A 12974-nucleotide genomic window follows, 5' to 3' on the forward strand; every position below is an offset into this window, starting at 1 on the left:
AGGAACTGCATATGTCTAGTTTAATGAAAAGAACTAAGGGAGACATGACAGCGGAGTTCCAATATCTCAGGGGCTGCCACAAGGAAGAGGGAGTCAAGCTATTCTCCAAAGCACCTAGGGTAGAACAAGAAGCAATGGGTGGAAACTAATTGGCCTTCCGAAAAGCGGTGAAGACCTGGCTTTTCCGGCAGGCCTGGGGCCGTTGATCTCGCTCTTGTGATCCGGCGAGATCCGGCCATGAATGGTGTGAATGAGTTTTAATGTTTTCAATTTTTAAATGTTTTTTATAATGATTTTAAATGCATTGTGAGCCGCCCTGAGTCTTCGGAGAGGGGCGGCATACAAATTGAATTAATAATAATAAATAAATAATCAAGGAGAGAAGCAACTTAGAACTAAGGAGAAATTTCCTGACAGTTAGAACAATTAATCAGTGGAACAACTTGCCTCCAGAGGTTGTAAATGCTCCAACACTGGAAGTTTTTAAGAAGAGGTTGGATAACCATTTGTCTGAAGTGGTGTAGGGTTTCCTGCCTAAGCAGGGGGTTGGACTAGAAGACCTCCAAGGTCCCTTCCAATTCTGTTATTCTATTCTATTCTATTCTATTCTATTCTATTCTATTCTATTCTATTCTATTCTATTCTATTCTACTCTACTCTACTCTACTCTACTCTACTCTACTCTACTCTACTCTACTCTACTCTATTCTATTCTATTCTATTCTATTCTATTCTATTCTATTCTACTTGTGAAGGCCACGTAGAGTTGGATATGGCTACCATAATGGCTACAGGTGTTACAGTACTGACACTTCGCTTAAGAGTGTAGCTCTCAGCTTTCAGGGATGATCCAACTGTCCAAATAAGAAAAAGGACTTTAAAGTAGCAGATCATGGATACAGTTAATACCAGCACTTACTGAATTTTTCTGTGCTGAACTTCAGTCTACAAACAACTCCTGTTGTCACTAACAGTGGCCCCACTCTATAATACAGTTAGCAAAATGCAGGTTTTCTGCCCTATTGCTTTAATCCTTTGAATTGTTAAGTTGGATTTTGTGGTGAAGAGAGATTTCTAGGCAACTAGAGCCACAAACCCTGACCTAATTTCTTCACCAGTTGAAATCTGCCAAAACTTTCAGAGAGGAGTGCCAGCTGCTATAGCAGGCATATTCGGTCTTGTAAAGTCTCTGTTGTAGATTATTAACGCCCCTGTCTTGTTCTTAGGTAGCTGCCTGTTGACAGTCTGTGGCATAATCCTCAATGCATTGAAGGTGTGTTGCGTACAATGCCGCTATTTCAGTGGGAACGTGGCAAACTGGCTGGACCATGCCAAGGAAAACTATGGAGGCCACTACACCGAAACACAAGTGGAAAACACAAAACTGCTCATCCGTCTCTTTCCTTTATTTGCCTTCCAGATCCTTTATCGATTGTGTGTTATGCAAGTGAGTTAATTATGCTTTTGTTTTAAATTCGATTTGGTTTGGTTCAGACACACACTCTTGTCTCTTTATTATTATTATTATTTATTTTTATTTATTATATATTTGATTTGTATGCTGCCCTATCTCCATAGGACTCAGGGCGGCTCACAACAATTAAAATCAAACCAGATAAAACATGTTAAAAATACATATTAAACACATATTAAAATAATCCAAACCCCATCAGTCCAGGCTGGGCAGTTTGAGCAGCCATGTTTTTAATTCGCAGCAGAAGGTGCGAAGGTCAGGGGCCAACCGGAGTCCCAGGGGGAGTTGATTCCAAAGGGTGGGAGACCCCACAGAGAAAGCTCTACTTCTGGGGGTCGCCAGCCGACATTGTCTAGGAGACGGCACCCTGAGTAGGCCCTCCCTGTGAGAACGCACTGGGCGATGGGGAGCTGTTGCTGGTTGCAGATGGTCCGACAGATATCCTGGGCCTAAGCCATGAAGGGTTCTATAGGTAATCACCAGCACCTTGAATCTCACCTGGAGGGCAACCGGCAACCAATGCAAATCGCGCAGGAGAGGTGTAACATGGGAGTATCGGGACCCTCCCATCACAACCCGCGCGGCCGCATTCTGTACCAGCTGAAGCCTCCGAGTGGTCTTCAAGGGCAGCCCCAAGTAGAGAGCATTGCAGTAGTCAATACGGGAGGTGACTTTAATTTTAGCATGCAACTTATGAGTGGTGGGTTCCAAAATTTTTTACTACCGGTTCTGAGGGTGTGGCTTGGTGGGCGTGGCATGGCTTGGTGGCGCGACTTGGTGGGCGTGGCAAGGGACGGATACTGTAAAATCTCCATTCCCACCCCACTCCAGGGGAAGGATACTGTAAAATCTCCATTCCCTCCCCAATCCAGGGAAAGGTTACTGCAAAATACCCATTTCCTCCTGATAGGTATTCTCTGGGAGTCAGAGAATAGATGGGGGCGGGGCCAGCCAGAATTTTTACTACCAGTTCTCTGAACTACTCAAAATTTCTACTACCGGTTCTCCAGAACTGGTCAGAACCTGCTGAAACCCACCTCTGCAACACATCCTAGTCTAACCTGACTAGGTGGCTCAGTCGCTAAAACACTGAGTTTGTCAATCAGAAAGGTTGGTGGTTCGAATCCCTAGTACACGTCTCCTGCATGAGCAGGGGGTTGGACTAGATGACCTTTAAGGTCCCTTCCAACTCTGTTACTGTTATCCCTTCAAAAATGGAGGTAAACAACCAACAAAAAAACCCCGCTTTCTTTTCTTTCTTTTTCATGAGTTGGAAGGAAGTCGAGTCATCAACTAGACGAAAGCATTTCTTTTTCCTATTCAGATCCCATCTGGATATAATATACAGACAATGAATTCCAATCTGAATTTGAATGGATTCCTTTTGCCGATCGCCGCCATGAATTTAATAAGCATCTTGCCATTTTTAATTCTGGCGCCCCTTCTGGAGTGTGTCAATGCTTGTTTGTTGAACGCCAAAACGAGTGGATGGTACCCTACGATCTGTATCGGTGAGTACTAAAAAAAAGTAGTGCAAATTATTACAGGTAGTCCTCGGCTTACGATCACAATCGAGCCAGAAAATACTGTTGCTGAGCAAGACAGTTGTTAAGTGAGTTTTGCCCCATTTTACGACCTTTCTTGTCACAATGGTTAAGTGAATCACTTGCAGTCATTAAGTTAGTAACAAGATGGTTAAGTGAATCTAGTTTCCTCATTGACTTTGCTTATCAGAGGGTCGCAAAATGTGATCACATGATCCTGGGATAATGCAATTGTCATGAATACAGGACAAGCGCCTGAATTTTGATCACATGACCATGGGGTGCTGCAACAATTATAAGTGTGAAAAACAGTCATAAATCACTTTTTTCCCCTGGTGCTGTTGTAACTTCAAACAATGGCTGTAAATCAAGGACTACTTGCAATGTTATTATTTTTTTTCTTTCCCTTGTGTATTTTATAATGCTTGGAAATGTCTTTATTACAATCTATTCTGTGTTATACATCTGCTTATTTTTCTGATTTTATACACAGGTAGTCCTCGACATACAACAGTTCATTTAATGACTAATTGAAGTTACAACATCACTGGAAAAAGTGACTTATTACCAGGGGTGAAATGCTCCCGGTTCAGACCGGATTGCCCAATCCGGTAGCGATGGAGGTGGGTGGTTCGGAGAACCGGTAGCAAAAATTCCTGCCCCCCCACATTGCCTAGCTGAACCGCGCAATCATCAGAGGCTTTTTCTTTTATTTTAAAAGCATTTTTTCTACAACCTCTTCAGCCGAAAAAATGCTTTTAAAAGTAAAAAAAAAAAGCCTCTGATGATCGTGTGGCTGAGCTGGCATCATCAGAGGCTTTTAAAAGCATTTTTTCTACAACCCTCTTCGGCCGAAGAGGTTATAGAAAAAATGTTTTTAAAGGGAAAAAAAACCTCTGCTGATCAGGCAAGTCAGCTGGGATCATCAGAGGCTTTAAACCTCATCCAAAGAGGTTGTAGAAAAAATGGTTTTAAAAGTAAAACAAAAACAAAAAACGTTGGCCATGCCCACTCAGTCATATTACCCCCCCCCAAGCCACGTCCACAGAACCGGTAGTAACAAATTTTACATTTCACCACTGCTTATGACCATTTTTCACATTTATGACCGTTGCAGCATCCCCATGGTCACATAAACTGTCTCACTTAGCAACAGAAATGTTGGGCTCCATTGTAGTTGTAAGTCGTGGACTACCTGTGTATCATAAATACTTTTTTTTTAGAAAGATGCAAATAATGCTTATACAGTATTTATAAAAAGAAACAATATTGCTTTTGAGAATACTAGCATCCAAATAGTAATAATATATATATATAATAATGGAGACTCTTGAGTAACATTACAGGACAATATTAGTATTTGTGCATTCGTAGCTGTGCATCATTAGGGGAGCTTCTTTATTAAATAACTTCTGGTGATTAAACAATGTATATTTCACATTAAGAAAGTATTATGATTATTTTATTTGTTGTGCATGTATTTGGTCAATTTCTTAAAAGAGCTCATGGCAATTTGTAAAGTAGCTTATGATGTGCAGAAATATCACTCCACTTTATACTGTTGTTTGCAAATTCGAAATAGAATAATCCAAGTAAGAAGGTGCCCTTTTTATGGCCCAAAGCCAGCAATAAAACATCCAGAAGTTAATTGCAATCTCATAAATCAGATCAGGGTCTTAAGAGAAACCAATTGACATATGAGGTCCCAAACCCAGAGACCTCTTTCCGCAAGTGCATAACATTACCATCAAAACTGATAGGAGAAATCTTTTGACTGTGCAGGGATCTCGGACTGGATAGAGATGGTAAAAGGTCAGAAATCAAATCTATAATGCTCTGGCAGATGCAAAATTAAAATAAGGTACTTCAGCATCTGGCCACGTAGGTGACAGCACCTTGAAAGCTAAAAGAAATTGGCTAAGCAGGATCAGATCTGGCTAAGATTTTGAGAAGCAACCCTTAGGAATCCCAAAGGTGCTTTTTCAAGAGGCAACTGATTTTGTTTTCCCTTGAAGATGTTTCGCTTCTCATCCAAGAAGCTCAAAACTGAAGTAGCTTCTTGGATGAGAAGTGAAATGTCTTGAAGGAAAAGCAAAGTCTAGTTGCCTCTGGAAAAAGCACCTTTGGGACAACCATGACTTGGATGGCTGAGAATCTCCATAGACAACCATTAGGAAATTCCAGTGCTGTATTCTAGATTGAAAAATTGGGGGGGAAAAACATCCCAGAAGAAGGTGATGGAGAATCACTTCCGTATCATAGACAAGAAAATGGATGTGCCAGTGAATTTATCAGATAGTAATGCCTGGTCAAATCTATCCAGTGGTGGGTTTCAAAAATTTTTACTACCGGTTCTGTGGGTGTGGCTTGGTGGGTGTGGCAGGGGAAGGATACTGTAAAATCTCCATTTGCACCCCACTCCAGGGGAAGGTTACCGCAAAATTCCCATTTCCTCCTGATCAGCTGGGAATTGGGAGGCAGAGAATAGATGGGGGTGGGGCAGTCAAAATTTTTACTACCGGTTCTCCGAACTACTCAAAATTTCCGCTACCGGTTCTCCAGAATTGGTCAGAACCTGCTGAAACCCACCTCTGAATCTATCCATATATCTGTCCATACTTGGAAGCTAAGCAGGTCAAGCTGACAATATCTGTAGCTTTCTTTTTCCTTTTCCCATTCAGTGACACTTTATTGATTAACCTGTAGACCAGGGATGTCAAACTCAATTTCATTTTGGGCCTACTAGGCCTCTCTGCAGCCTCCTGGGAGTGAAAATGGGCCGCAGGGGGTTGCACCGCATCCCCTGCGCCCCGCTTTGGGCCTAGTAGGCCTCCCTGCACTTACCTGGGAGCCAAAATGGGGTGCGTAGGAACTCCTGGAAGGGGCAGAGAGAGGAGGGGGGCCAGCCAACAATTTAACTACTGGTTCGCCCATACCGTCCCGAACCGGCTGAATCCCATCACTGGCTTCTTTCCAATCCAATTACAAAGCCAGTTCTCCAATCTTCTGGCACTCCCCTTGTCTTCCAGGAGTTCTCAAAGCTTAAAGTCAGTGGTCCTGAAATCATATCTAGCAGTTCTTTTAGCACTGTGAAATGGAATACATCTAGTTTTGGTGATATGAAGTCCTATAAAGCGGCTAGGTTTATGTTCTCTCATGAGTTCCTTGCCCTGCATTTTTCTTTTGCTGTCTATGGTACAGCTTCTAACAAGTTAGGTCACCTTTTTCTTTTATTAAAAGGTAAAGAGGCTCTCTACATTAAAATTGAACAGCCCTCTCTCAACAGAGGGAGAGGGATACAACACTACCTATCTCCTGTTTACAACAGAGTCCTTTCAGCAGTTCCACGCCCATTTGCACTATTCATGTGACCCTGGGGGCACAGATAAACCTCCAAGTGGCCTCAACAACTCTCAGAAAGAATGATAACGACCAGATGACTGCAAGGAATACAAATCCTTCCATTTCCCACCATTCAGTCAGAAGGGAAGAAGCTTCTTGGATGAGTAGCAAAATGTCTTCAAGGAAAAGTCCAGTTGCCTCTTGAAAAAAACACCATGGCCTGGATGACTGTGAGAATCTTCATAGATGTAAAAGATAAAGGGGTCCCTGTGGGTTTTACCCCGCTAGTCTTGACTGATTTTAGGGAGCAGTATTCATTTCCAAAGCCAAAGAGCCGGCGTCGTCCAGAAGTATTTTGACAGTCATGTGACTGGCATGACATCACGGTGCAGCACAGATCATACGACAGAACATGGAAGGCTTCTACCTTCCTGCATGCTGATATGCAGTACCTATTCAACTTCTTGCATTTGCATGCTTTCGAACTGCTAGGTTGGCAGGAGCTGGGACAGGTGATGGTAGCTCCCTCTGTCCCATGTCACTCAGGTCTTGAATTGCCAAGCTGATAGACCTTTGGTGATCTAAGTCTCAGCGTCTTAACCACCGAGCCACTGCGTCCCTCTGAAAAGACAAATGCAAAACAGGCATTAAACTGTTCAGCCTTTTCCTGTTGTCCATCACCATGTTTACTATCTTCTCCAACCATCAGCCCAACCATTTCCCTGACCTGTTTTGGGTATTCAGTCCTGATCCCCTCCATTCAGATTTGGGTTAATTTCCTGAAATCCTGCTTTTGGGATATGCCCCCCCCCACCTTCGCTCATTCCCAGCTGCAGTATTTCCTAATTGTAAAGTAGAACAGCAGCTCCCAATTTCTGCTTTGGAGATCACTTCCCGTTTGCATGAACTGGACCTATGGAGTGCTCACCCAGCTTGAGCTGCCTCCTATCCTGCAGTGCATCTTAAAGCCTGCCCGTAGTTAGAAATCAACATTTCCCGTATTCCCTCCATTTAATTTGGCAAGCACGTAGCATGCGGCACAGCTAGTGCCGAAAAGACAGGAAATATTAATCTGACTAGAATTAGCCTAATTAAGTTTGTTGTTAAGCTTTGCGCAAAGTAGAAGCACATGAAACAGCAGGTGGCAATTACTCAGGATTTAAAATAAAATAATGTCTCAGCTGAGCTGCGGAAAAGAAGATTTGGATAATGATGCTGACAATTCTTTCAGTTACATGTTGGCCTAGAACAGGTGTGTCAAACTCAATTTCATTGAGGGCCGCATCAGGGCTGTGGTTGACCTTGAGGGGGGGCAGGGGGCGTGGCCAACTGGGTGGGCGTGGCTGACTGGGTGGGTGTGGCCAGTTTGACACCACTCCCCAAAGCACTGGCATGTTTCCTCTTTGCACTGGGTAGATCGGGCCAAAGCCACGCGAGCCAGCCCTTTTTCCAGGACAGCCCCGTGGACCGGATCCAACCACATTGCAGGCCAGATGTGGCCCATGTGCCTTGAGCTTGACACCCGTAGCTTAGAGTCTAATGGCACTGCAAATATTTGAAAGATTTAGTGTTTCGCTTGATATCACAGAAGAGATATTGGATGTCCCGATTCTTCTTTCTCCAGTTTCATTGGTACAGTACACGGAGTGGGCATGAATGTGATACTGCAGGCTAGTTTTTTTCTCAAATAGCAATGCTGACTGGGGAATTCTGGGAACTGAAGTCCACGGATATTGTCAAGGTTGACAAACACTGCTATACCTCGACGTACAGCCAGAATTGAGTCCCAAATTACTGTTGCTAAGCAACACATTTGTACAGTGAGTTCTGCCCCCATTGTACGACTTTTCTTGCCACAGTTGTTAAATGAATCACTGCAGTTGTTAAGTTAGTCACTCGGTTGTTAAGGGAGTCTGGCTCTCCCATTGCGTTTGCTCGTCAGAAGGTCACAAAAGGGGATCACATGAAACCCAGATGTGTGTAGCACAGGTGCAAAACACCTGTTCCTGTTAGTCTACCCTGGATGTGCTACTTGGAAAATAATTTCATAGTTCAAGTAGCACATCCAGGGTGTCCATCTGGAGAAAGGCATGTGTGGAATGTGCTTTCGGTCGAGGCAGCTCCATCAGTTCTTCCCCCCTCCTGCTTATGGCAACTCAAGAGCAGTCCTGGAATGTTTTACGAGTTGACAATTGGATCCTGCAACATTATCCTGAGACATGTTTATTTGCCTTCTCATTCATAAAATGAGTTAGTTGGCAGATAATCTCATAAATTGGCAACTTGCCAACTTTTATGACTTGTGGACTTCAACTCCCAGAATTCCTGAACTAACCCTTGTTCTAGAAGAAGAGTCTTAGAAGTGATGGTGATTAAAAACTTGAGGTCTAGAAAAATACTCCTCCATCTTTTCCCCACAAAAAAATAGAATTTTTAAAAGCAGTTTTCACTAAGCATGGCACGTGCAATTTTTATTACACTTTGCAATGTATATATTTCTGTACAAAATTAATTGTTCTTTGTGTTTGACACTCAGTTGTAGGTTATACATCTGCAACTCTTTCCATGGTTGTTGCTGGTTTCTTTGAGCTACGTCGGAAGCATTTCCCTCTGGTTCAACAGACACTTTCAGGAAAAGCGCTTCTTGTTTCTTCCATGCCGAGTCTCCATCTGGCCCCACAATACCTCTTGCTTGGTATAGCAGAAACTCTGGTGACACCCACATGTAAGAGCCCCTTTTTTCGGTTTCATTTCCTCATCGTCAAATCGACTGTCTTAAACCCAGAATGACCTGGGTTGGTTAAGGGATTTTTTATCATTCTCCTCATCCTGGTGTAGAAAGTTAGCACCCACCCCTCTCCTAGAAGAATGAAATATTTTGAGAAAGAATAGAGTAGAGTAGAGTAGAGTAGAGTAGAATAGAATAGAATAGAATAGAATAGAATAGAATAGAATAGAATAGAATAGAATAGAATAGAATAGAATAGAATAGAATAGAATAGAATAGAATAGAGGTGGGTTCTACTTACCTTTACTACCAGTTTGCATTGTGCCCGCACACGCGCGCTCTTCTGCACATGCGCAGATCACTTCTGATGACATCCAGGTCAGTGGGTGGAGCCTCCCGCCGGTTTTACTACCGGTTCTTGCGAACCGGTCCGAACCCGGGGCAACCCACCACTGAATAGGGTAGGGTAGGGTAGGGTAGGATAAAACATACAAAGCATTATTGCAGGAATTGAATATGTCTAGTGTAGAGAAAAGAAGGACTAGGGGTGACATGATAGCAGTCTTCCAATATCTCAGGGGCTGCCACAAAGAAGAGGGAGTCAAGGTACTCTCCAAAGCACCTGAGGGCAGGACAAGAAGCAACGGGTGGAAACTAATTAAGGAGAGAAGCAACCTCGAACTAAGGAGGAATTTCCTAACAGTGAGAACAATTAATCAGTAGAAAAACTTGCCTCCAGAAGTTGTGAATGCTCCATCACTGGAGGTTTTCAAGAAGAGATATGGGCAGCCATTTGTATGAAATGGAATAGGGTCTTTTGCTTGAGAAGGGGTTGGACTACAAGACCTCCAAGGTCCCTTCCTACTCTGTTATTCTTTCTTCAGTAAATGTAAGACCCAGGATGCTACTTTAAAAATCAACCAAATAGCCTTTTTCTAAGTGGTTTCAATGGCAATTTTATGGGAGGAGGACTTTTTCACAGGGCTGTTTGCCCATTTCTAATCTATGGAGAAAGGAAAAGAGCTTGGGGAAGCCTGGGTGAGCATTGAAGCAAACGTAGCATTCCCTTGATATATTTCTGCCTTTTTGCTCCCTTCCAAACACGGAATTACATCGCTGAAAATATGGTGCTACAGCCCAAAAAAAAAAAAAAACCCTCACTGCCTACTTGTTTATTTGCTAGTTGCATTGAGTATCCTGTTTTTCTTGTAGGACTCTGAGGCAACATATTACATAGGAGCTCTGGGCACACTGTAAAAAAGATGCCAAAGAAGTGCTTCAGCCAAGTCCATGTCATAATAGGATCACTTGCTGCTACTTGTTAAAGCCACTTTCCTTTGAATGTGAACATGGAACATGCCAAGGATGATGTGGAAGGTCACTTCCTTCCCATATCCCAATCCACCTCCCTAACCACTTGTTTAGCCTGTCTCTCTCTCCATCCTCAGGATAGTTCTCCTTCATCATTATTTTTTCCTCTTCCGTTGCATAGGTGTCTTCATTACCTTCCGATTTCTGCCAGGCCAAATTCGTGGGGTTGCCATGCAAATCTTGGCTTTCTTCAATGGAGCCGGTTGCATCATGGGTGCCCTCCTTATCCAAACAACTTACATTGGCTCACAAGGTAAAGTATCCCATAAATTTAGACTCTGTCTGGATCTCACAACTCTTTTCTACTTTTTTCCTATTGTTTTCTTACATGGGGAATCGCCCTTTAATGGATGCTAAGTGCTTTATCGGAAAGAAACAGATCCGTTCCCTTCGCTTGAGTAGGGGCATATCATCGTGAGATCTTTTGGGGAGCTATCCAACCTTCTTCAGTTTCTGTTCCTATCCCATCTGACTCCCTTGCACGTAGTAATGGTTATCAGTCCCCACACAAATATTTTGTTGCATTTATAGCAATAGCACTTAGACTTTATATACCACTTCACAGTGCTTTTACAGCCCTCTCTAAGCGGTTTACAGAGTCAGCCTCTTGCCCCCAACAATCTGGGACCTCATTTTACCGATCTTGGAAGGATGGAAGTCTGAGTCAACCTTGAGCCGATAAGAACTACTGACAGTCAGCAGAGTTAGCCTGCAATACTGCATTCTAACCACTGTGCCACCATGGCTCCTGTATGATTTATGCATGTATGATTTAACTGGAACACAGAAATGTCAAAATATTTCAAGTTCTGGTAGCATTTTAGGATCGCCAAGACTCGCTTGTTTGTGAGATGGACAACCATGTGAATGTGACGAATAAATAATAAATAAAATTATCCTCTATGCTATTTAATAACAAGGACAAAGCAGCTATTTATATATCCATTATATTCCGTCTTTCCTCTAGGAGTTCAATACAGGGTACATTCCATTTCTTTCTTCTAGTTTTTTCTTTTTCCCACAACAGTAAATTTATGGGATAAATTGGGCTGAAAGAAAGAGATTGCAAGTAGTTCTTGACTTAAACATTCATTTAGTGACCATTCAAAGCAGGGGGGGTTTCTAAAATTTTTTATTACCAGTTCTGTGGGCGTGGCTTATTTTGTGGGTGTGGTTTGATGGTCATGTGACAATTCTTTAGGATTTAGCAGAGGTCCTGGTCTACCAGGCTTTTAACTGCTTGCAGAGCTGTACCGGTCTACCCATTTGTTCTTGGAGCATTCCGGTCTACCCATTTGTTTTTCGAGCGCACTGGTCTACCACCACACTGCCTTTTAACACTGATCAGCTGTAGGGCGGCCCTTTGAAGCCCCGCATCAAGAGTTTAAACAGTTTTTTCCCTTCTAGCCGATCAGCTGGGACTCGGGAGGCAGCGAATAGATTGGGGGCGGGGCCAAATAAAAGGTAAGAATAACATGGGGGGGGCTCCCAAACAAAGAGAACCGGTTCGGTGACATCATATCATCACCGCTACTGGCTCGGCCAAACCGGGCTGAACCGGGAAGAACCCACCACTGATTCAAAGTTAAAACAGCACTGTAAAAATGATTCATGGCCATCTTTCACACTTACAACCGTCGTTGCAGCATTCTTGTGGCCACCTGATCAAAATTCAGACACTTGGCAACTGAGCATGTATTTATGATGGCTGCAGTGTCCCAGGGTGACATGATCACCTTTTCCAACCTTCTGACAAGTAAGGTCAACGGCCAGATTCACTTAACGACTGTGTTACTAATTTAACAACTGCAGTGATTCACCTGAATGGGTGAAAATGGGGCTAAACTCACTTAACAACTGTCTTGCTTAGCAACAGAAATTTGGGACTCAATTGTGGTCATAAGGATCTTAAAGTGTTTTTAAATTTGGGGTTTGTTTTTGTTGCAATATTTTCAGGATCAGACTCAATAAGATCAACAAGAGTTAAAGGTTTAACTATATATTCTTTTATTTACATTAGGCATTCTATATTCACTGAATATTCACAGATAGAAGCAGGGGAAATGGTGTAGGTAGCTCCTTATATATACAATGGGTGGAGCTATATGTGGGAGTGGTGAATTATGAATACATTAAGAAGTGAAGAATAAATTAACCCCTGATACCCTGTCTGTACACTATTTACACATTGGAGAATAAGGCATTTATATCTGACAAATCCCCCTCTAAATGCCGATTCGTTATACAACACCAGTTACATTCAGATTCAGGACAATACAAAACATACAACTTAGAGGTTAAGTATCTATGTTGTTTAGAAGGTAAAGGCTTCGTTAATATATCAGCTAATTGTTCTGAAGTGTCACAATGCACTGCTTTAATAAATCCATCCTGAGATAATTGTCTCACATGTTTAAATTTTATATCTATATGTCTGGACCTTTGTCCAATGGCATCAGATCTAGATATTTCAATGGCTGCTTTATTGTCTTCATGCATAACAAAAGGCAGAGCA

At 42.6% G+C, this 12974-nt stretch overlaps 1 protein-coding gene across 1 annotated transcript in view; it reads left to right on the forward strand.

The window, feature by feature from the left end:
• SLC15A5 (solute carrier family 15 member 5) overlaps positions 1–12974 on the forward strand; it is a 58090-nt gene that overhangs the window by 23027 nt on the left and 22089 nt on the right. Inside the window, exons 4-7 of the mRNA XM_034402957.3 lie at positions 1227–1447; positions 2799–2985; positions 8897–9085; positions 10581–10712. Coding sequence (XP_034258848.2) covers positions 1227–1447; positions 2799–2985; positions 8897–9085; positions 10581–10712 — 729 coding nt within the window. The remainder of the gene's footprint in view (positions 1–1226; positions 1448–2798; positions 2986–8896; positions 9086–10580; positions 10713–12974) is intronic.

This window comes from Pantherophis guttatus, chromosome 7 (assembly GCF_059756535.1).
Source record: "Pantherophis guttatus breed Tessera chromosome 7, ASM5975653v1, whole genome shotgun sequence".
Taxonomy (NCBI): domain Eukaryota; kingdom Metazoa; phylum Chordata; class Lepidosauria; order Squamata; family Colubridae; genus Pantherophis; species Pantherophis guttatus.